Here is a 25,218-nt window from a genome sequence, read left to right on the forward strand (position 1 = left end):
TGGGTAGCTTAATCACACCGAGGAATAATGTCTCTAAGGATATAATAGAGAATACAAGATTCAGTGTCTCTCTCTTTCTGTGTATCTTGCGCCCTATTCTACAATTCGCTGAGAACAGATGCACCATTGAAGTCAATTGGGCTCCACGCAGGTGTAGCCCTGCAGGATTAAGGCTTTACCTGTTTCAGTGGTGCCTGTTATCTTGTTATATAAGAGCAGTTGTGGCCCATAGAAGATGGTAGTCTCAATGCAGATGGGTGCCAGATAGATCTTTCCTGTTTCACACTTCTTTCATAGGGTTATGAATTTTTCTTTTACTGTGTTACTATTTTATTAACTAGAAGTGTAAGGAATAGTGTTACTTATTAACTGATAGCCAAATCCTGTTCCTATCAATGTCAATGGCAAAGCCTCTCTCAGGGTCCAATCCTGTAATCCTTACTCATGACACATGCGAGTAAACTCACTAAAGTTATGCAAAAACTCACATAAATAAGGACTATTTATGTGAGTAAGGTTTGCAAGATCAGGTCTGAATGTCGCACCATTCACAAGCATCAAGGGTCCATAGAATTCTGACCATTTTGAGAAATATTACACACTTCAAGCAATCATTTGGCAACGTGGCTCAGGGCCACTATCCATGAGCCTTGGGAGAGAAAACCGTTGGACATTTAGTAACTAGAAAAGACCCCAAATCCAAACACTCCCAAACTTGGGGGGTTCAGAGTTTAGACTTGGATACATCCTTATCCAGAATACTCCAAATGATAACCCTAAAAATTCAGCAAAGCATCTTTTATACAGTTATGGTTCCTAGTTGATAGCTTTACATATGTAAAGGAAAGAGAGCAGAGGGGGAATGTATTCATCATACCGTTCAAGCATTTTTTCTAGGTATTTTAAAATCTCTAAACATATTTTGCCTGCCCAGGTGTGGTCTCTCTATTCTCAGTCACTCTTCATACCTTTCTCGGAATGCTAATTTATTCCATCATGCTCCTAATTTTCCTCTCTAAATATAAAGTCACAACAGACTTGTCAACTGCCATACATTTTAAAAAAAAAAGGGGGAAGCGCTATAAATATCTGTGAAACACACTCAGAATTAGTCTTCCTCTCCCATACAGGGGTTGCTGCATCTCTGGTAGTCCTAACCAATATCCCATATCAGCTCTACAGTATATTTCAACCAGTTTAAATTGTGCTTCCCAATCTTTGGGATCCATTCTGATAGAATCTTTGTCCAGCTACTATAACTTTTTCTGGGAGAATATCACAGACTCAGGGTATCTTTCTTGCTTGATATCCTACATGATGATCTTCAGTTTCCAGTCCTGTTCATTATATTGGTTTCCAGTCTGGTGACCTTCTTAGCTTTGTCCATCTCATGGTTCTCTTTAACAGTTCAGTTCCATTATCTTGGTACAACACCCAACATCAAAATTATGAGCTAAATCACTTGTGCATGGGCTATTTTAATAAAGGCACTGACCAAGAGGAATGAGCACAGGGTTGTAAGTCCTGAGTTCTAATCCTAGCTTGACAACAGACTCATGGTGGGGTCTTGGTAAGTTACTTTGCTTTCTATATCCCCCAGATGAGGATAATAAAACTACCTACCTCACAGAAATGGTGTGAGGATTAGCTAATATCTCTACAGTGCTTTCATCATATAATGGCTAAGTATTATTAATAAAGACATTCCTTTTGTTACCTATATTTTTACCTGCTGTGTGTCTATTCCTTTCTGATACAACAGTCTTTCAAACATTTATCTCACTTCTGTCCTGTTCTTTCACCTTTGCCACTGGTAAGCGCAGAATTAGTCAATCATTTTGTTTTCTCCTTGGATCATTTTGTATGTTAGTTTTTGATCTCATCAAACTAATAAGATTTTATATCACGGTGCATTCATCAGATTGCGCTATTGTAGCTGAGTCCTGCATTGTCTTCTATAATAACTGGACTGGCAGTTGTAATAAAGTTACCCTTATAGCATCCTTTACCCTTTTGAGTTTCTCTGTTGTTTTGTTCCTTTCAGCTTCTCTTCCTTTTCATCCTTTTCCCCTACTGTATTTTACACAGCTCCATTGGGCCCTTATCCTTTTCACCTCATGGCCACTTTTTGCAATGAAATCTCCACTGATGATCCTGAAAGAAATCCAAGCACCTTGTGTGCTTCATTTAATTCTTTCCTTTCATTGTTTGGATGGCTGCCTGTCAGGTGCATGAACCTGATTGATTCTCATCTCCCTCAGATTGTATAGTGCATGCAATTGAATTTTAGGATGGTCTTCTTTGTCTGAGATATTTTGTTAAAGCCTTTCAACATTCTCAACTCCTTTCAGGATACACCCAACCTCCACAGTGGTCTGTGCAGCTATTTCTCAAAAGTTTTAAAAAAAATAGTGGACTACTTTGTGAAAGTAGATGTCATTTATACCTAACCCTATGCCATACAATCCAGCAACATGTCCAGCCATCTGCACCTGGTTCTATTTATAATTCTCTGTAGCAGCTGACCTCTGTTGGAGATCTGGTTTTAAGTCAAACTCTCACTCTGAAGCAAGATGAGCCTGAACCTGCCAGCTGCTGAGGATCAGGTCCTCTCTCTGAAAAAAGTGATTTCTATTTGTCCTGTGATTCTACTTTCACACCTTTGGGGATTCTTAAGTAATTATGGCTTTCACATGTTGATCAGATGTAGCATTACATGAGGGCAGGGGACTGGACTTGATGACCTCTCGGGGTCCCTTCCAGTCCTAGAATCTATGAATCTATTAGATGGCTATAGTGGGCCAGAAGAAGGAAAAACCTGTCTGATAAACTGTAGGAGGAGGACTTTCTCGGTGAGTCAAGCGCAGGCATCAATGGCTCTTATCCTACTTCTAAGACAAAGGGAGCAACTTGGTGTCAATGCAATGTCTCCTGTTCTGTCATATACCCTGGCAGTCACTGCCAAGCTTTTCAGATTACAACATTTCCTCCCGCAGCACTTTTTCAAGCTATGTAGATGCAGCACCAGTGTGATGGCCATACTAGTTGGGGGTAGGGAAACTTTGATCAGACACAAGCAGAGTCTCTCTGAAAAGTACCATCAGACCTTTTATGCCCACCCAGAGCCAACAGAACCTTGATTTTTAAGGACTCAAACAGAAGAATAACCATAAACAACTGCAATTTATTTACATTGAAGGAATGACCGATTGAGACAACTCTGCAAGCATCTGAAGCAATAGCTTTAGGCTGCCTAGGACTTTCAGACTCTGCTGCATAGGCTATATGCCTTCCCCTCTGAGAACAGAGGAGAACACCCACCTGCAACCCAGCAGATGGAGTAACTGAGAGAGGTTCTGGGAGGCAAATATGAACACAAGATGATAATGGGCATCAAATTAAACATGAGTTTTCAATGCAACCATAACACAAAAGTCAGTGCACTCTAGGGCTACCTAAACACAGATGCATCATGTCTTGGAGCTGAAAATAATCCCTCTCCACATGGCACTGGTGTGACCGTGCCTTGGATACTGCATTTGTTCTGGGCACCTCACTGCTAGAAAGATATAGAAAAACTGGAGGGAGTTCAAAGAAAAGTGACATAAATTATGTGGAATTTGCCCATGAAGAAAGATTCAGGGCTGAGCACGTATACCTTAGCAATGCCTAATAGCCTACAATACTCTGAAGTCTGAAAAGATCAAGGATGGCTAGAAATTATTAAGGGCAGCACAAAGGGGTGTGTCTAGGAGTGATAGGATGAAATTAAGAATCAGAAAATTCTTACTGAATATCAAGAAAACCTTCCTTTTAGACTGTAGAATAGACTCCCAATGGAAGCAGTAGAATTTGCCATTTGAGAACTGAAAATTCAACCAGACAATGCACTAGAAAAGCCCTGGAGAGAACAATCCTGCACTGGTGGGCAAATGGACTGGACTATCTAACAGATCTTTCCTATCTTTAATTTCTCTTTGTTTTTCAACCTGCAGTCTTCCTTGGACATTTCACAGCAAATCTATCCTAGGCAGATCCTCATCACTGCAGTACCTAAGGTAAGCATGCACTCAGCCACTGCCTGACTTATATAGCTTGTGAGAGCTGAAAGAGTAAAGCACAAGGTGGGATGGCTGCAGGTCTTTCTAGCAGAAATGCTGACACAGTTGGGACTGCACTGTTGTTAAAGAGATGCTCTAACAAAAAAAACAGATGTCTCAATTGCTTGTATAACACATTCATGGACTGTGTAATAAAATTTAATAGCATCTTCCCTTGTCTCCTACTGATACATCCTGGAAAAAGAAAAACATATCTTTCTCGTGAAATATATTAAAACTGTTCCCTGTTGGACAGATTTTTTTTTTTTGCATTCAGAAAAAACTAGAATAAACGAACAAATGTTTTTAAAGTCAGATGTTCCATTATAAATAATACAGTGCAGATTCCTCTTCCTTTTTCAGTTGCTTTTGGGAGACATTCCTCAGTTCTGAATCATCTGTCATTTAGAAATGGTTTTCATGCTCATAATCTTCAATGGGAGAAACTGGATCAACTGCACTTTTTCTCCCTTCAGTGTCCTTCAACTCCCTGCTGGAGGTGCCATTTGTTCTTGTCCCATGGCCTCGTTGTTGTTCAAACAAATGCCACTTTTCTGCTCTCCCACCCAGTTCCCCATATATATATATAAACATAATACATTATATCTAAATAATGCATCTCCTATTCAATAATAAATTGCATGCCCAGATGATACCTGATTTATCATCACTGGTCCTAATGCAAGGCTTGCATTTCCAGTCCATCCTCCTAAAATCTGACACAATAGGGCCTATAAATGTTTTTTGTTTGTTTGTTTTTAAATTGCTTGTGTAGGCTTTTTAATGATGCTGCTACTAAAGAAGTTGATCTGGTCACACAGTCCCAAGTCAGAGATTTGCTTCCAGTCTGACCTTTGTTCGAATGTGTACAACACGTTGTGCCTATTTAACTGCTCTCAGGGAAGGTTTTTCTATTCACTTGCAGGATTGCTTTTGCGTAAGGAGTGTGTTGGCAATCTCAGCTGAGAAGCCAAGGATTGAACTGAATGAGCCGCAGAGACTAATCTCTCTTCTCACCCCTGCTAAGTGCACTCCCTTAGGTCAAGACTGAGGTGCCTTGGCAGTGGGCAGTATGGAGGGGAAGCTGCTTCTGCTTCTGATGTACTTGTTCTGTAGCTGAAGAGAGGCCTACAGACTCCATCTGGAACATTGTTTGTTAGTGTCATATTGAATGAAATTCATATACAGGAGTTAGCAGAGATGTGCACATGGATCTGGCAGGAAATCAGAATTCTCATTCCACAAGAAATTCCAAAATTTTAAAAAAATCGTTCTGAAACGCAGTGAAACACTGGTTGGTGTTTTTTAAATGTTTCTGAAGCTTCCTGAACTGCACAGAGCTCTGACAGACCACTGGGTGGAGAGTCAGGCAGCTCAGGGAGCCTGGGAACTAGAAAGGGCTGGCTCTGGGGCAATCCACTTGGCAGACTGCTCTGAGAGTCAGGGAGCCTGGGAGGCCAGGCTAACTAGTGGCCTTCCAGGCAGGCTACTGAGGAGTAAGGGAGCCATGGATCTGGGAACCATTTTCCAACTGAAAATAAAAAGATTCCCGCAAAACTGGGAAACTTTCAAATTTGCTGAAAGTGAATTTCCTATCAGAAAATCATTCCAATGGAAAATTCCCACCCAGCTCTACCTGCATGAACTTCATGCAGCTCAATGCCTTTTATAGATACAGGATGCCTCCAACCCCGCTGAAATAAAGAGTGTTAAATCAAAATAGGTTTGAATTTTGCCTTGGGGGAGTGGGGTCTCATTTGATCACCTTTTATTTTTTCTGTTCCAATTTTTCTTTTGAGGGCAAGATTATTAAAATGATTGCCTGAAGAGAGTTAGTTAGAATAATAATATTTAGCTCTAATCATCCATATATCTCAAAGACCTTTACAAAAATGTATAGCTATCATCATCCCCATGTTGTTGGGGAAACCGAGGCACTGAGTGATTAAGTGACCTGCCCAAAGTCAGCCAGTGAGTTGGTGACAGGGCTAGGGACAGAAACCAAGTTTCCTCATATCTTTATCCACCAGACCATGCTGCTTCCTCTGACACTGGAGTAGCTTGGGACTCACCCTCTCAGAAAAATGAGAAACTTGATTCAATGTAAAATAAATGTATCTTCATATCAATCTATGTGCTACTCACAACTGCTACTGTTGCAGACTAGCTCTTCCAGGTGATAGCTCCCTGCAGGCACAGATGATCCAGTGCCCCAGAGTGATTAGCACATGAATCGACAGTGCCTCCACTGAACTGCTCAGCAGCTATCCTAGAGCACTGGGATGCACTTCACAAAGCCCCATAATTAACTACATTTTCAGACCTGATCCTTACGGTATTTATTCTCATCTATATTTTTCATAAAGTTTGTTCTCCACTCTTGCTCATTGGGTTCTGAAACTCCATGTGAACAACAAAGTTCTGATAACATTTATGCCAACTACATTTATTCCTTCTCTCCCTAATCTACACTCACGGTGGGGGCGGGGGGGGGAGAGCTGTAAATTCCTGGCTCTTGTTGGTGGGGAGGACTTAAGTGGCCTTCCTGAGTGATAAACATTGTGTGACTCTGTAAAACAGCCAGGAAAGGATTGAGGGCTACCTGCCTGCCACATGATCTGGTAGGGATTTAAAAGAGGGTGTGTCATCTTTCTGCAGCTGAGACAGGGAAGGGGAAAGGGTTTCTGTGGGCTGCAGTACACACTGATCAAGAGAATTGCTTTGTTTGGTGCTATGAGTTTTTGTGTTTGATCAATGCATTGTGCCTTGAAGCAAGGGCCTGCTGAAAGCTGAATTGCTTTGGAGGATATTATCCCTTCTCTCAATGGGTGGTTGTGTGTGTGCATATGCTATATGTTTGTGTGTTTGGTGCTGTATAGAGAAGAAGGGGGAGGCCAGAGGACCAGGCTGGGTCCAAGACTACCCCGAAGGAGGGGGTGGTGATGATCAGGGCCCAAAAGAGGGGATTGTCAGGGGCAGGGAGGCCCCAGACAAACCTGGGATCCCATGGGGGAGTTGGAAGGGCTACCATGGGAAAGCTGTGCCTTGCACTGGAGAGCATGTGCAAGGAGAGGGACTCCCTGCGTGGCCAGCTGAGAGGAATGCTGGGGAGATAGGAACTCACACATCCCCGGGATCTTAAGGGGGAGGGTGTGTAGTGGGGCAGCTCCCCCCACTCCAGCGGAAAAAGGGTTAAAGTCAGCCCTGGGAGAAGGTTGTGGCTGACAGCTGCTAAGCTGGGCTGATTGGGGAAGTGCTGCAGCTGGGCCACGCCCCAATCAGGCCACAGCTGGCCTGTATAAAAAGGCTGAGAGCCAGAGGCTCTCTCTCCAGGCTGGGGGAGAGCAGGGCCTGGCTGCCTATAGCAGGGGTAGGCAACCTATGGCACGCGTGCTGCCTGATTTTGAGTGGCACTCACGCTGCCCGAGTCCTGGCCACTGGTCCAGGGGACTCTGCGTTTTAATTTAATTTTAAATGAAGCTTCTTAAACATTTTATAAACCTTATTCACTTTACATACAACAATAGTTTAGTTATATATTATAGATTTATAGAGAGAGACCCTCTAACAATGTTAAAATGTATTACCGGCATGCAAAACCTTATATTAGAGTGAATAAATGAAAACTCGGCACACCGCTTCTGAAAGATTGCCGACCCCTGGCCTGCAGAAAGGGTACTGGGAGTGAAGCAGGGCTGGGGAGATCCAGAGGAGCAGGGGAGCTCCAGACTGGCAACCCCCAAGGCTGCAGGGCCTGGTCTAAGGCCCATAGAGATACTGGGAGGCAGAGGAAGGCAGCAGGTCTGAACCCCTTTGCCTATAATGAGTGGCTTTTACACTGCAGTCTGCCCCAGGGAGTGGGGGCTTGGTGATGACTGGCAGTAGCCCAGACTGAGACAAGGTGAGGATTAGAGGGTTGGGGGTTTCCTAGAGAGGAGACACCCATAGAGACTGGTGGGGGTATTGCCAGGGGGCAGCCCCAGGGTAAAGGGGCACCGGGGTCTGGGAGGGACACGGGGCCAGCTACAAGTGGGACATCGGCCCTGCAGAGGGCGCTCTGATGGCTGGAGGGCTAATTCACTGAGACAACCAGCAGGAGGCGCCGCAGGGGTGATCCCCGCACCTTTACACTCACCCACATTGTCTCTCTAATATCCTGGGACACTACATGGATACATCACTGCATACAACAATGAAAGATTTCAGCATATGCACACAAACCTATGCAAAAAATGTTTCCATCAATAGTTATCTAAATTTACAGATAGGCAAAATAAGAAAAATGACCTTGAGAAATGGTTAGCAATTGATTTAAGGCTATTTACTTTGCATATTTTGACATAGGCTGTTGATAATTTGTGTTTCATTAGTTATAAAGCTTTAACTTTTTGAATCTCTAGTTCCACTGTCAATAAATCATTATTGTAGCCCCCCCACCATAAGATTCCCCAAACGTGAAAGTTTAATTTGATTTTTTAAAAAAGTTTAAAAATAGACATTGATATTATTCAGTGAAATTATAAAAAAAAAAAAAAAAGAAATTGAATTCTGCCAACCCTAGATATAAATACTGCAGCAGACATTCTGTACAGAAGCTGCGAGGCAGGGTGGATCTATTCTTAGAAAAATATTCATGTTAACTGTGGCACTTTTTATAATAAGCTGTATGACCGAATCTCCAAGAACTAGGGAACTCTGCTACTGAACTATTATTGCCACATGAATACCAGCCAAAATCCTCTAGCTATATAGTGCCTGTCACCATAGTACAGTATGTTCCAGTTACTAGTAACCCCTCAGTTGCCAGCAAAATGTTGCTGTTATCTGGAAGGCAGGTTTGCGAGGCTCCAGACATGGAAGGAAGTGCTGGGACATGCCTTCCCTGGCTGCAGTCTTGCAAACCAGCCTCTGGGCAACGCAGCAGTGGGGAGAGGTGCTGCAGCCTAGACACTAGGGCTTTCTATGGGGAGCGGGGGCACTGGGTGCCTGTGGGGCTGCACTGTACCTCTCCCTGTGCTCCACAGGCGTTTGGACTCATTACGTCTCACTGCTTCCTTCCCGGGTTGCAGCCCCGCAAACCTGTCTGCAGCTGGGGCGTTTCTTCCAAAAAATGTTGTTAATAAGTGGCATGCTGTTGCCAATATTGAAATCCCACTAACATTAAAGTCAATGGGACAGTATTGATTCCTAAATGCTGCTATTAGCCAGAAGTTGTCAATATCCAGGTTGCTATCAAGCAGAATCCACTGTATCTACATTCATGGTGAGAGAGGTTGGTGATTCCTGAATCCTAACCTCAGCTCCAGCACAGTCACTTTCAGAGGCCTCGGCCAATTAATTCAGGGTATGTCTACACTGAAGCTGGAAATGTGCTTCCCAAAATGAGTAGACAGACGTGCTAGCTCTGCTTGAGCTAGCATATGAAAAATAACAGTGTAGTGGAGGGCTGAACAGATGATGGCTTGGGCTAACCACCTTAGTACATATCCAGGGGGTCCTTTAGCTAGCATGTGTCTGTCCACCCACACTGAGAAGCATGCTCCCAGGTGCAGAGTAGACATACCCTAAGTGGCAAATCCTGTCCTCCACTCCAAGGCCAAGCACAGGGGAACTCCCCAGAAGACTCCTTTCCTACAAGATTGCAAAGAACCTCTGCAGATGATCATGTGGTCAACCGGTTTCTGTAGCTTCCACTTTTGACTGTGTTGGAGAAATGCCAACCAATAAAGGTTATGGATCAACTGTCTCTACCCTCATTTCCCTTCTATCTCAGGCCCAGCACCTCAGTGCAGACAAAGGCCCAACAGAGATAGACTGTTCAGAATCCATTGGGTGCATACCCTCTAGCAACCTCCCAGTGTCCAGCTCCACCCTGTGTGATCAGTACTCCCATTATCTGCAGAAGTGGGGGGAGAGGTGAAGGGAACTAGATTGGCTCCTTAACCCTTTCAGTCTCAGTTTACCCATCTATAACATGTCTTTGAAGCTAAAAGTATAAACATTAAGAATTATCATTCCTCATATGAAGCCCAAAGGAAATCATAACAGTTGATCATCAATCCACAGGTATTCTACCCAGTGGATTTCCAGTCCTGCTCTCTGTGCCTCTTCACAAGTAATTTTCTTTTCTGCAACAGTTCCACCAGCTAGGAATAATTAGACAAATCTATGATGTAATCCCTACTGAAACCAAAATCTTTTCATTCCCTTCCAGCCAATTGGAGCACACCCCTGATGTTTTCCATCTCCCTGCTTCTGTGAATGAGAGAGTATCCATGTGAAAATATGCTTTGGTCACCCACTGTGATTTATTCATCAGGAGGCAATTTGGAGACTGCTGCTTACAATTAGCCACTTGATCTTTATCAGCATTGTTCTTAGTCCTTAGAAAACTGTGTCTCTGGTTATAACCTTTCCGGTATTCAGATGGCCTATTTAATTATACAATTGGACCTATTTGTTCATAGGATGCTGAGCTAACTGAAATCCTAATGATCCCCACCACTCACCTTCTCTATGCACATGGAGAATTAATACACAGAACAAATTACAAAATATGTCCCTTTGTAAATGTTACATTCTCACACCGCAGAGAATGCAACCTTCATGCAGCTGAAAAAGAAAACCACAGTAGTATAAAAGATTATATTCTCATCACTACAGCCAATTATGAAATTGGCCCAAAGCCATTCCACTTGTCAGATCTCAAATTAAGAAGGGACAAGCCTGGTCAGCACTTGGATGCGTGACCTGCAAGGAAAAACCAGGTGCTTCAAGAAAATATTTGTATACGTGTCTTAAATGTAACAAAAATAATGATCAAATAGAAAAACACCATCTTAATGATCTAGACCTGTGTTAGTTTGGGCTACAGAAAGGCCTGTTCAGCCCTTGAATGCATAAGAGAAACAAGAGACTTATGATGGTCTGTGCTGTTTGCCTGTTTAAGAAAATGAGATCAAAACTACCAAGTGATGGTATGAGGGTATTGGGAGGAAGAGAGCTGAATGAAATAAAATGCAGAGACAACACCCTGCTGGAGAATGCTAAGCAAGGTACTTTGATTGGCTGAAAAAAAACAGTTGCTGAGCATGTGAACAAAACAAGGAGGAGTATGGGGGCAGCCCGAAAGAGAACAAGAAGTGAGTGTGATTCCCCACTGCCTTGTAGCTTATGTCATCATTCACACTTCTGCAAAGTGGGTGTACAATGCTACCATTCCGATTTGGTAGTGTTTTATATCCACTTAGCACAGAGGTAAGTGGTTCCATAAGGTGCAAGGCAGTGAAGAATTGGGCCCACAGTGTGTAGCAGACAGGAGCACATAGGGCAGTCAGCTTCACAGATGGTTGAATCCCAGAGTAGCAAAATCTCTGAGAAGAACCGTTGAAGAAAGGCAGAGGGAAACACTTAGTACTTCAGCATACCAGGAAAGTGTTCAATGTGATTCTCAGACTACCACAAACTTCAGTTTGTGCATTTGTACCCGAAGAGCTATGAATTGTATTAATTAGCAGCCACACTGGCAGTCTCCAGAGAGAGCAAGGAGTAAATGATGGTAGAGTCCCAAATTCTTGGCTACATTCTGGCTCCTTTGCACTCGTCCTGTGGTATAAAGGAGCCGAAAGCAACCAGGACACCCCAACTAGGTATTCTCCTGATCATAGATCTAGTGTAATGACTTTATGCCAACCCTCCTCACAGCCACTAGCATAGGGACATGATAGTAGTAGGCCCAGGTGTGTTGGAGATGGGAGTGGGTGTGGCTAGAGTGTTCTGTGCTTCAACTATTCTGGCTGAAGGTCTCTGTGAAAAGTTGCCATAAATTAGCTTTATAAGGGGGACTGTGTCAGCCCAGACTTCAGAAAGTGCAAAGATAGTGAAAACTACCTTTACCCATGCCCTTGAGCTGTGCCTTCTATAAAATGCAGGACAGAATCTGGGCTGAATCTGATTGAACTGCTTTCACAGAAAGGCCTTGTCTTCACTAGGGAAAAGGTAACACATGGTAACTAGCACAAGGTAAAATTCTAGTGAAGACAAGAAAGTTGTAGTTTTAACATGGGTTAGCAGGTTGAAGTAAACCCCAGGCTCCCCCTACTGTTGTACCACAAGGTACCTTAAAATCAGTTTAAAATATACTGTACATCTTTTCCTAATGAAGCGAAAACTAGGAGAACTGAGAGCTCTAACTGTCCCCAGTGGTAGCAGTGCTGGAGTCTATGCTATAGACAGGGCTCAGGCATTTTTACCTCCATATGGTCTAATCCTGCTGGATGTCAAATGGGCATTGAAAAACAATCGGTGACAGGACCAGGAGAAACAATTTAAAAATGGTGCTGCTTCCTTCAGGCTTGCTCGAAACACCTGTTTCCCAGTAACAATACTTAGCCCATTACAATTTCAAAGCACGGCAACCATATAAGCTGATGACTCCTCCCACCACTGCCACCAGGCAGCCAAAGGTTATCAACATCTTCTCACTGACGGAAAAACTATTGCATGACTTGTCCCAGGCCATACAGTGAGTCAGTGGCAGAGCTGGGACTCAGACTGTATTTCTGTCCTCTGCACCATGCTGTTTCTCCAACCCCAAAACCAATTTTCTCTCCTTACAACCATTACTATCAAGGAAAACGGGGTTTTCATTATAGTATTCCAGGTGAATGTTTTCTGTAGTCTAAGCAACTCTATGCCTACCTCTTAAACATATCTATCTCCTCAACAGTAGCATAGTGAGGTAAGCAGTGTCCTTTATGGTAGATACACAAGCATGGGGGGACAAAATCAGAAAGGCTAAGGCACACAAAATGAGTTATACCCAGCAAGGGGCATAAAAGCCAATAAGAGGTTCAATAAGTACAATAGGAGAAAGATGATGGAGAGGGGCCTTATTCCATCATAACTGGCCTTCTCCCAAAATGTTGAGAAATACTAGCCACATCACTATTGCATTGAGACCCCATCCTAAGTAGCTATGAAGAGATGTACAGAGAAGTAAGACCTACTTGTGTAGTCACATTGGGTATGTCTTCACTGCAATTAAGAGTAAATAACTCTTGAGTTACTCTTCTCAAGTTACCTTAGCTCAAATGGGAGACCCCACAGTATGCAATAACACTTGAGCTGCTGTGTCCACACTGTCACTGCACTCACTTGTGTGTAGCACTAAGACTTTTTGGAGCACATCCCATGGTTCTTGTGATGAAGTAAACTAAGATGCTCTATGAATTGTTCCCCTCCACCACCCCAGTGAATTGTGGGTGAACTTGTCTGTCCTTTCTGGGCAGATAGGAAGGAGCTGGAGGACTACAGGCACTCCAGTGGACCTAGCCTGTGTCCATAGGCACCAACTCTGTGAAAATGGTGGGTGCTGAGCACCCACTGGCAGTCCCCCTATCAGCACCTCTCCTTCCTTCCAATGCTTCCTGCCTGCCAGCAGGCCCCGCCAATCAGCGCTTCCCCCTCCCTGCGCTTCCATGGCATGTAGAAGGCTGAAGGGGGGGGAGGGGAGGAGCAAGGATGCGGCGTGCTCAGAGGAGGGAGCAGAACGGGGTGGGAAGAGGCAAGGGGGGTGGGAAGAGGTGGGGCGGGGGTGGAGTGGGACCTGGGGCAAAGCCGGGGGTCGAGCCCCCCCCAGTACAATGGAAAATCGGTGCCTGTGCCTGTGCCCACATACAGAGAGGTCATATTAAAAGCACATGAGTTTTGCTAATTCAAGTTTTAGCTTATACCTCCAGACAGGCCAGCCAAACTAATTTAAAAGCACGGTCACATTCAAGTGAAGTGTTTTTGTGTGTGGATGGGACTCAAGTTAACTCTGCAATGAAGACAAGCCCATTAGCACTCACTTTATTACACCTCCAAGTCTATCTGTGTGAGAGGGAGCAGGGCTTGTATTCTTGCTAATCCTCATCCCAAACAGGTGAGCAAGGACAGAGGATGGGCAGTGGGTGGAGTCTTGGTTTCACCTCCCCAACGCATCAACTAGCAGAGCTGAGCTGATGCAAGGGAAGAAGCAAGTTGCACCCACATTAAAAACCTGTAGTAAATTATTTCCTACTTGGAGAAATGGGTGCAGGGAGCAGGGAAGTAATTGTGACTGAAGAGTCACATTCTTTTTCAGGGCTCCTCCTCCTGGCGTGGCACAGCTGCGTACTGCCCCTGGCTGTCTCAGAGCTGAGCCTAAGGGTTGATAGTGGCTTCCCATGAATCAGAGGCATTTTATTACCATTGAACTACCAAAGTACAACCATGAGGCATGTACTTGGCCTTATGATGCACATACAGTAGGATAATGCACCTGCTAATTGAAAAAACAGCAGTGGCTCCCTTTGGAGGTACTGAGTTACAATGATGATTTGCATTGATCACATAAGGAGTCCAGTTTGAAAAGGTAGACACCTATTGTCTATCAGTAAAAAGCCCTCAATCCTGGCCTCATCTAGAGATCTGTCCCTTGAAACACAGGATTGAAATGCTGACTTGTATAACCTCCACACAAACCCAGCACAGACAGCTGGGCTCCACTTCTCTGACAACAGGAGGCTGGGGGACGGAGGATAAAGTTTCCTCCCCTTTTTATATACAACAAGTCAGTTAAGTATGAGGGAATCTCAATGATTTTCTTTACTGGCCTTCTCCAAATCCTCAAGCCAGGCCTGTGCGTATTAATTTGTCTGATGACAGTGGATGGGGATCAATGATAGTTGCAGTGGGAAGGGGCCTGAAACAATTTTTCATAGGCCCACTCAAAACTGCTAAGGAAAACTCTAGTAGTAGTGAGGAAACAGCATGCTACAGCTGAGTCTGTTGGCTATGCCCTTCATTAAGATGTAGAACAAATCTCTTGCTCCTGGCAAACAGGACTGAGAAACAGAAGAAAAATGGAAATCGGATCTGAGCAATGAATTCCCCATTCAGTCTCAGATCCCTGCATTTGCTCAAGAACTCAAGTTTGTTTGGTTTTGTTTTAAACAAAGGTAACAGGAAATTTCAGAGCAGGAAGAGGTCAGAGTCCCTTGCTTGTGGGGCCAGCGGGCCCTGGGAGGGCTACTGAGTCAGAACGCTCAGTCCTGGGATGGAAAGAGTGGGGGAGGGAGCACCTCACTCGTTGCTCTCAAGTAGCTCTGCCATCTTTCTACAGTTTGTCCTCAAAGGACAAACTCAACTTTGTGATTTTAGGAAAGACTCCACCAATTCTGTCTGCAATTGCAGAACAATCCATCGCTTTGTAAAACATCAGCGACATGATGACTCTGAGTGGCAGTTCCGTGCATGAAGCAACAGGATCAGACCTCTACCCAGTTTACCGTTGCTTCAATTTATATCTCTCAAGGATTTATTACTATTCTGTCCCTGGCTATTGCAGGAAACAACCCAGAGAAGAGAGAAATGAACAAGATGATCAGATCTTTGCTGTTTCTAATGTCTATGACCGCATGATTACTGAAAGAGAGAGGGACACACACACACACACACACGCACATGCACATGCACAAACAAAAAGCTTGATTCTGATTTCACTTATACCAGTGTAAATCACAGCTAACTCTGTTGAGGTCAATGGAGTTGCAATGAACTCAGTGTGAGGACAGAATGAGGCAAAAAGTATTGTTAATGTAATGTTAGGTTTCTCTATTTACTTGATTATCATAACAACATTCTTAAAGGTAGGCAGACTCTGGGAGTGGTGTTTTTTGTATTTATGGGGGGAAAGTAATGAAACCCTTACTTAAACTTCTCCACTGATTGGCATTTTGTTATTTAAGGTCATGTGATAGATACTATTTAATAGGGTCATCACAGAGGAATCAGAATTGTCTCAATTAGTAGTTTCTCATGCATTTTGTATGCAGTTTTGTTGTAGTCATGTTAATCCCAGGATATTAGATAGACCTAAAGAAGAGCTCTGTGTCAGCTCGAAAGCTTGTCTCTCTCACTAACAGAAGCTGGTCCAATAAAAGATAATACCTCACCCACTTTTTGTCCATTTAAACATGCTTGACTGAATCATTATCAGATGTTTTAACATGTGTCCTCAACTCAGTTCCCTCAGCTGAAGCCTTTAAACCACCATATTAATACCTCTAATTGTAAATGATAAGACAATTTCCTGGCTGCCACTGTATGAGATAGAAGAGAGCCTGAGCTGTGGCCTTTAATCACTTTATTAATACCTCAAATTGTAACTGACAGAATAATTAGGCTGAATATTGTCCCAGTGAAGCAGCTTGAACATGGTGGCCATGTCATCACAGTGACAGAATTTAGTTTAGAGGAAAAAAATGGTTCAATGAAGTTTGTACCATTAAAGCAGCTCTCCTTATTGTCTGGAATGACCCTCTATATTAGCGCATTTAAAACTAGACTTGACACGGAATAATTCTGCATTGGCATGGTCAGAGTCTAGATGATCCAGTACTATATACCTTTTACAATTCTAACTTCTGCTGAATCTGTCTCAGTCCCATTTACATGGCTTTCACTGTGCCTCACGGAGATGCTCCCTCCGTCTCTATTCCTCGAGAGAATGCAGGTCTAGTTTCTCTAACTGTTCCCCATGAAAATCTTTGCAAGGCTGCCTTCTGTTGCAAATTTTGTTACATCAATTTAATTTTGTTACATCAATTTAATATTCAAAGGCACTAATCTTCCTCTCACTTATACCCATTTTACACTGAGATAAATCCATTGACTTCAGCAGGATTACTGCCCATTTACTCCAATAAAATTGGAAGGGGACTCAGACCCAAGGTTTCCAGAACTGCTTATTCAATTCTGCAAAGGTGACCTCACTTTAAATGTCCTATGTAAAACTAAAGCTGGCCTACACTTCCCCCTCAGCTCCATATTTGCAGGATCTGGTTGGTGAAAAGCTACATTGCATGATTCGATCTCCATGTAATTCTTGGAACTACAACTCTGTTAGGAAACTACTTGACTCCATTTTTAAAGTATTACTGCCATGGATATTTTTTCAGTTTGTCCCTTTGCTCTGAAAAATATAATCAAACTTGATTTTCTGCTTTTTTCCCCCATGTACTTTCTTGGCAAAGTTTAGGATACAATTTGGCAACAATAAAGGAAAGATCTTTAAAAATGTTCCTCAGAAGCCAGTTTGAACAGAGACTTTATCATGATGCTTTCCCACTCAGATGTTTGGAATTCATGCATGGGAAAAAATATCAAGCCTTCTGTATTTGACAGAAAGGGTGTGAGGTGTGTGCTGTAAAAATGTTCTTCCACAGAAGCCAAAGGACCACATGCTGCATCAGACATCATAAAATCCTCAGTATTTCATCCAATGGCACTGTTCCTTCTTAAATCAAATTAAAGGAGTCATGTCAAGTTAAAAATCATTTTATAAAAGTATTTTAAATTGCTTCTTCCCTGAACCCTATTACTAAGCACCACTTGGATTTCTAAAACCAAAATGGATGTTTGTATCTCTGTTTTTGCCACCATTTATTCTGTTTGCTCTGTGTATTGCCCTGTGAAACTAGACAAGTTAATACCATGTTTATGTATAGTCAGTTTCACTTTCTTGCCTCTGACTCTGGTGTTTGATGAGATGAAGCTAGTCATATGAATGAAATAGTTATGGAACTGTAAAAATCTTACTGTCCTTCACCTCCACTTACAGCCAGGGACATAAGGGGCTAAAGCCATTGCAGCAATGCAACTCCACTCAGGTTGCTACACCAGGGGATGAACTTGGCCCTGAGGAATTTTATGAAATCTTCATTATGAGCAAAGATGTGAAATCACATAAGGACAGACTTATAATGGCTTACACAGCCATAAAATGAAAATCTTGATGGGCAAATACGGCATAGTGGGCTTTCATTTGGAGTAGTTTTCAGCACTAACATTGTAAACTGTTTCAGTCATAAGCCAGATACCCCCAGAGTTCAATCATGAGTCAAATACACCTCTACCCCGATATAACATGACCCGATATAACATGAATTCAGATATAAAGCGGTAAAGCAGCGCTCCAGGGAGGGGTGGCTGCGCAATCCGGCGGATCAAGCAAGTTCAATATAACGCGGTTTCACCTATAATGCAGTAAGATTTTTTTTGGCTCCCGTGGAAGCGTTATATCGGGGTAGAGGTGTACTTGGAATTCCACCTGGCCTAATGACCTGAGATATTGCTGATGCAGTTGACACAGCCGTTATCTTAGCATATATTGCACAGTTCTTATTCCTCCTCAGCCTTAAATTCTTCATTAGGCAAAATAATTTACTCAGGCATCCAGGATAAAAATGGCTTGATCTCACCTGAATCCAGTTATTTTACCACACGCTTGGCATGGTAGAAACAAAAGCTCCCCCATTTGAATAAAGAGCCAGAACTGGGACCATCCACCTGTACAGGATCAGAAGCTACCATTTGTTTGATCTGCCCTGCACCTAATCCCTGTGTCAGTGATGACTGCTATTGCTCCACCTTATTGTTGCCTGTAAGGGCAGGCAGAATATCTCTGCCCAAAAGGTTGCCATTTGCTAAAGCAATAGCATCTGGGGCACTACTGAAATGGTTGGTGGTAGAAGAGAGGAACCCTGCCCATAGGATGGAAAATGGCTGCTTGGATACACATCTCTCATAGTAAGTATGCTCCTTTATAAGTCTCCCCGTGTACGGTTTTTTCCAACACAAACTTTCCATATACTCTCTGTATATGATGCATATAAAATCCTTGCAGTCTTCAATGGCAATCCTAATAGAAAGCAGGTGCTATGCCTTTAATGGAGCTATGGGGAGCTCACTATATCCTCCATTACTATAATCAACCTACACATAAATAAATATATAAACAGTTACCAATTGGCTAAGTTCACGACAGCATTTGATCACACACAAACACACACACACAATGGCTGTACTCACAGCTTTCACAGTGATTCCCGGTATAGCCTGCCAGACAAGCACATCTGTAGGCACCAACTTTATCAAGAATACATGTTCCATCATGATAACATGGAGATGAAGAACAAGCTGCAAAAGAAGAGGCAAGAATATTCAGTCTTTCATAAGGTTCTTATCTACCCAGCTAGCTACGGTTTTCTATAGAACTCATCACAGTAGTTTCTAAAGGCCTCCCAGGTAAATTAGATATGTAGGGTGAAGTACTCAGTAGATTCAAGGAGCCCTCCAATCTTCTTCCTTCCCTGCTAGAAGGAAGATCTCAGGATGTGAAACCTTTTATTGGTGGTTGTTTTTCCTTTTTCTTCTTCCGTCGTGTCCCCCATCTTTCTATCACTGCTTTCAAGTTACAGTGGGTTCACCTGAGGGGTCACATTATCTCTATCTCTTACATACTTCATCCTGGGCTTTGTGAGCAGTATTGCCATAAAGAAACCTAGCTGTCTTCTTGGGTCCTGGATGCAAATGCAATGATTGATGTTCCTGTGTCCTCTTGACCCCTATTATGAGCTTTTAAATCAGGATTATGATGACCTTGAACTGGCAAAGGAAGCAGGTTGGGAACCAGCCGATTGGGATGCCTCCTGGCACAATTACCCAGGTGCAATTAGTGAAGTGGCACAAAGAGATCAGAAATTTTAAGCATAAATGGGTATCTACATGCATAGCTAATTATTTGCATATGCACCAGGCTTACTAACAAAAGCAAAAGCCACTGTGCTGCACACACGTTTGGGCACCATGCCTGCTCTCCCTTTTTAAAAATGCACCTTTAAAGCTACAAATAAATACATTTTAAAACAAACTGCTTAAAGTCAGTTCCTCTTCCACTTATCTGCAGAGAACTGAGTTTAGGCCCTCAGGGTTCTGTATTTCCTCTATTATAATGGAATGTAACGCAAGCACTACTTCAAGCAGTAGTGTAGTTCTCAACTGTTTCAGAAGAAAATCAACCTGAACTCAGGTCTTATCAGGTAGAAACTAGTGCCCAAATCATAAAATTTAGATCCAGATTCAAATAGGAACATCTCCAAAGTCTGCGAAGTTTTGAATCTGATGTTCTGGTTCAGATCCATCATACCGAGTTGGGCCAGAGCTGTAAAGTTCACATCTAGATCCAAATTGAAGAGTTCACCCCAATTTGCCATAAAAATGCTCTTTTAGGGGACTTTCTAAAGGTTCCTCATAACTTTATTTGTTGAACTTCTAGTCCATCATTGCTACAAAAGTATAAAAAGAGTAAATTCTAATTCACTTAGATCACAGCTGTCTATCAACAATACACCAATTGCCACTTTAACACAAGGGAGGAATGAACTCTACCACTAAACATCACTGATGGAGCAAAGCAGGGTCGGTAGCGCTCTAGCTGCCCCCTTAGACCACAATCTCAACCAGAACAATCAGTTTCAGAGATGGCACTAATATATTCAAACTCTCAATGTGATGAAACCCAGAATGGCACATGTCAAATCAGCTGATTCTTTTGCAAAGTTTTTTATTGAAACAGGCTTTTCAAGTCTCTCTGGCCCAGCTGGTGAAAGAGAAACAGAACTCCACTCATAACATCAAAACCAGATTTCCGACAAGATTTCATGTGGAGATGTAAAGCTATTTGTATTTAGGTTGGCCTGTGAAAGCCACTGCTAAAACCTTGCACAATCTCTTTAAAGACTTGGATATGAAGATGGGGGGGAGTATTCAAAGTGTGACTGAGGAGGATAACAAATTCCTGAAAAGCTTACAAATGATCGTTTTGTTCTTTCCTGCTGTTCTAAAATGCATTTGAAAAAAAAAGAGAGAGAAGAGGCTGAAGAGCCGGGGAAGCACTGATATTTTGCAACCGACAAGGCATATCTTCCTGTCAGTTGAAGTCAATGCAGTGGGACCAATGGTACATTTATTTATCACTTCTGTCTTGATAGCACAAGCCATTATTTGTCTGCCAGTTTATTCTGTGGAGCCACTTGTGTCAAATGAATGAGCATGGATACAGGTTATGATGATGGAGGTGTGACACACAGAAGAGCTGATAAAAATGAGTCTTTATGGCCTGGCTTCAGTCATATGACATGGAACAAGGTTACAAAAGTTCCCGCCCCATGTCACATGGCAGGGATCAGTATCCACTGACCCCAGTGGCTACGGGTGACTGTCGTGATTCTCATTAAGCCAGATCCAGCATTATTTCTAATCTGTCATAGTTCACTGTGCCCTTTAAAAATCTAAAACACAGAATGCACCAGAACACCCACACATCCAATTTTTGCTCCCCTTTTGTGTTCTGGTTTCACCTGAGGAATTGTAACTCCTTCCTGGCTGCATATGAAAACCATTAAGACAGCATCTACTAGGCCTGTCGTACAAACAGACCTGTGGACCAAATTTGAATCTCATTGGACTCAATGGGAGTTTTTCTCTGGTGGCTCTATTTGATTTGGCTCTATCTCTCCAATGTGATGGGTATCATGTAACTATCTATAACTAGTTCGGAGAGATGGTTGGAAAACATTTTTTTCACAATAGTTTTTGCAAGGAAAAAAAAAAAGTCTTCCACTTTCCAGCTACATTTTGTTTCAATAGAACTTATCCAACAAACTCACATAACTAGGATATTCCCAGAACCTTTCTATTTCCATGGACACACATTCTGTCAAGCCCACCCAGCTTGTCTCTATTATAAATATGAAGAGAAGTTAGCTCCTCTCCCTACTTATGGGATTTTGTATTGACATTTATAATGTTTCACGAGTAATAGTTGCCAGCAAATCATCTGGGAATCCCTCACCTTCCACAAGGGGATTATTAAAGAAGGACAACCACACACAGGAGCAGAGGGAATTATCCCGCTCACTTTATTTCAATCTTCCTCCCTCCCCCAGTCTTTCACATCTAAGGTCAGTTTAGTCACTTCTGGCTACTCACCAAAGACTGGATTACCCTTTATCCCTGACACAGTGTTTGTTGCTGCACTCGGGTGGTTAACACCTGCTTCCAGTACAGGCCGTTCAGCTGATTAAGCTGCATCTTTTATTAACTAGCTGTCCACTGGTCTTTCCTCTAGGGACATACTTTTTGCAGATTATTTTGCATTTAAGTTCCTCTGACCATTTGGACTCGATACTTCCCCATGTTCAATCAGTGTCATCGTTTCACAAAGAACATGACTTCTGAGCCGACTTCTGCAAAATCTATCCCACATAGGGTCCCCAGAAGAAAGGTGACCCAAGTACAAAGTGCCCCACAAAGGTGGACACATGTAAATAGAAAAACTCTGCTCTCACTGCATGAGTCACATTTCCTATCTTCTTCAGTCCAGTGCTAAGCTACAACGGATACCATAGTATCCCTTTGGGCCATTGCTCAGCCTTGGAGTGTGTTTACCTGATCCTGTTCTCAACAATCATGCAGGTGATTGACCTAGTGAGCCCTGTTCAGCCTATTACATGGATGTCAGCTACCCCCTGGGGCTTTGCATTGAGAAGGATTTCAGAAGACTGAATGCTGAAGCTTGCTGCATGCTGCCAGAGTTTTCAGTCCCTCAGCTCCCTCCCTCCCCCTCCCCCGTACATTGTATTCTTCCCATGAACAGTATTGCTGGCCAGGTTAACACTTCACATAAAGAGACATAGTGAGAGCTTCAAAAGCTTTTCACTTCAGCTACTCATCAGGCCAGGGCAGATTCATAATAAAGTGCACAATGAGGCCTCCTGACAAACTCTCACCCCTTTGCATCATGCTCTGCATGGATTACCATGCTTGCAGCCACCCAGTCTCAAATAAATACCATTAATAATGGGGTGGAAATAAAGTGCAGAACAGTGCTAGAATACTAAGAGGTACATGCTGAGCAGAGAAAATGGAATCAATTCATCCTACTCCATATCAAAAATGTTAGGCCTAGGAGTGTAGGCAGCCTTATGCAACATACCCCACACCAGGTTTCATTTGGTGGAGGCAACTTTTGCTTTCCATCAGCCCTTTCATTAGCACAATGCTAGCTCTCATTATCTAACTGTTCCTGCTGTGATTATGATTGTATTATAGGGACCAGCAAGTAGAGAAGTGGATTCAGTAAATGCAGAAGTGGGGCAGCCATTTGTCCTGTGTGTGTGCACATTTCAGATTGTTAACTGCACCCTGGGTTATTAGTAACAGCTGAACCCCAATAGGTTTGGAGCTCAGGTGTGCTTTAGCTGCAAAGATTACATGAACTAATTGAACTTCTTGAACTAGATTTACAGCTCATGTGATCCCATTAAATCTGGGACACTGATGTGTGTCTGGGGTCTCATATGTCTTACTTCACGGAGGGATTGGGAAATCCTAATGTTAGCTGTTATAGATCCTGTAGGATTTTCCTATGGCAAACCAGCACACACTGGTTGGCCTCCTCTGCTAAGAACTCTATGGACAGGTTTTATAGACTTGGCCCATACAAGGAAGACACAAGGCATGTAGCTGCCTTCAGATCAGAAGGCAAAACAGGGCTATCCGCATTCCCAGTGTTCCTTTGCAGGCAGGCAGGCAGAAGGGAAAGGGAGTAATGCAGAGGGGAAGGTGCTACCCCTGTGTAAATGAGATCAGACTCAGGCTTAATGCGTTTAATAAATAGATTGGGATTTTGGAACTCAACTTCTTTCATTAAAAACATTTAGCACATCACATTATTCACTGAAGGAGAGAGAGAAATGTTTTTGTTTGCTTTTTATATGGGAAGAGCTTTCTGCATCTTCCCTGTACAAACAATTTTAAAAAAAAAGCCCTACTGATCTGAAATGTGAAGCAGCAGAAATAATTAAAGTATTTTCACGTGGGCAATACACCAGAAATGCAACAGGTTTCTACCATTTTAAACTGCTTACTCTGCTTCCACGTACTACTTCAAGCAACTCCCTGACTGCAAGGAGTTGTGCACAAAATTTCCATCTCATCACTCATTTCCAGTTCTTTGGTGCAAAAAGAAACATCACAAACCCATGAAACTTCAGCCCTAAACTGTTTCAATCAGTTGAGTCTTTGCACAAATAATGGGGCTGGGGTCTACTTTAGAAGAGCTTCATTTTAGCAAGCCATATGTTGACTTTGTACCTTCACTATACCTATCTGTATAAACTGCTGTTGGCAACACAGCATGAAAGTTTTTAATGAAGCAGAACAGCAAGAAAGATTAGTGAGACTGAATTAATGAGAATAAAGTGCCGTGTGCTTTTTCTGATTCCTTTACCTGTAATTTCTTCAAAGATAGCATGAAACCCATCAAAGTTCTTGGATCCATCAGACTGGAAGAGAACATGGAGTGAGGTCCCAGTGCTTCGGATTGGAGGCGGCCTGTCATTGCCACAGAAACGCTTAATTATCCTGCTATCTATATTGTCCCCATCCCGGATCTCCACATAATCATACTGGCACATGTAGTCAAACTCCAGGCTCAGCATGGCAAACCTGAGGCAGAAGGACATCAAAATCAGACTGTCACTCTCACCTGGCTGGACTGTATTTCTAATTCAGTTCAGAGGCTACTGCCCCCCTACAGCATCCATCTAAAGGAGAGGATAACAGCTGGATACCCTGGAGGGGCAGAGAACTAAACTCTATTTTGGACTTTATTACTGTTACTTAAATTGTTGTGTTCTGCATTTAGAAACTATGATGATAGGTCCCTTAGAAATAAGATAGAAAGAGAGAGAATGGTAACAAAAAGAAAACACAATTTATTTCAGATCAGAAGATAAAACAGGAACTGATTGTCAATAGCCAGTACTTACACCCTTTGTGTAAGGGGGAAGGGACAGGGTTAATGCAGAAGGGAGAGGGTAATATCTGGAGGCTTTTACAGTAAACGCTATCTATCCTCTTGTATCAGCCATGGAGCAAGGCACTCACTAGTTAACAGTATAACATGCTGCTGCTAGCAGAGCACAAAGCCAAAATATTCAAACTGAATATGAATGAAAAACAGACAAAGAGAGCTAATAAAAAAAAGCCTTTAGAGAATAAGCAATTGCCTGAGGTGCTGTGCTCTACATCACTGTCCAGGGTAAGGATTCCAAGCTCTGTGCCTGAGAGAACACCATACCACTAACCGCTCAGTAGAATATTTTTAAAATGTAACTTTTAATCTTCCCATTCTCCCTGAAAACTCTCAACTTTGTAGACCATGTTTATTTAAGGGATATAATGGATC

At 42.7% G+C, this 25,218-nt stretch overlaps 1 protein-coding gene across 3 annotated transcripts in view; it reads right to left on the bottom strand.

Moving 5' to 3' along the window:
- PAMR1 (peptidase domain containing associated with muscle regeneration 1) overlaps positions 1 to 25,218 on the bottom strand; it is a 65,301-nt gene that overhangs the window by 13,077 nt on the left and 27,006 nt on the right. For all 3 annotated transcript variants that reach the window (XM_054026743.1, XM_054026740.1, XM_054026741.1), the window contains exons 5-6: positions 24,259 to 24,476; positions 18,996 to 19,103 (exon numbers count right to left, since the gene is read on the bottom strand). In XM_054026743.1, the coding sequence (XP_053882718.1) occupies positions 18,996 to 19,103; positions 24,259 to 24,476 (326 nt within the window). The remainder of the gene's footprint in view (positions 1 to 18,995; positions 19,104 to 24,258; positions 24,477 to 25,218) is intronic.

The sequence above is a fragment of the Malaclemys terrapin genome, chromosome 4, assembly GCF_027887155.1.
Source record: "Malaclemys terrapin pileata isolate rMalTer1 chromosome 4, rMalTer1.hap1, whole genome shotgun sequence".
NCBI classification, from domain to species: Eukaryota; Metazoa; Chordata; order Testudines; family Emydidae; genus Malaclemys; species Malaclemys terrapin.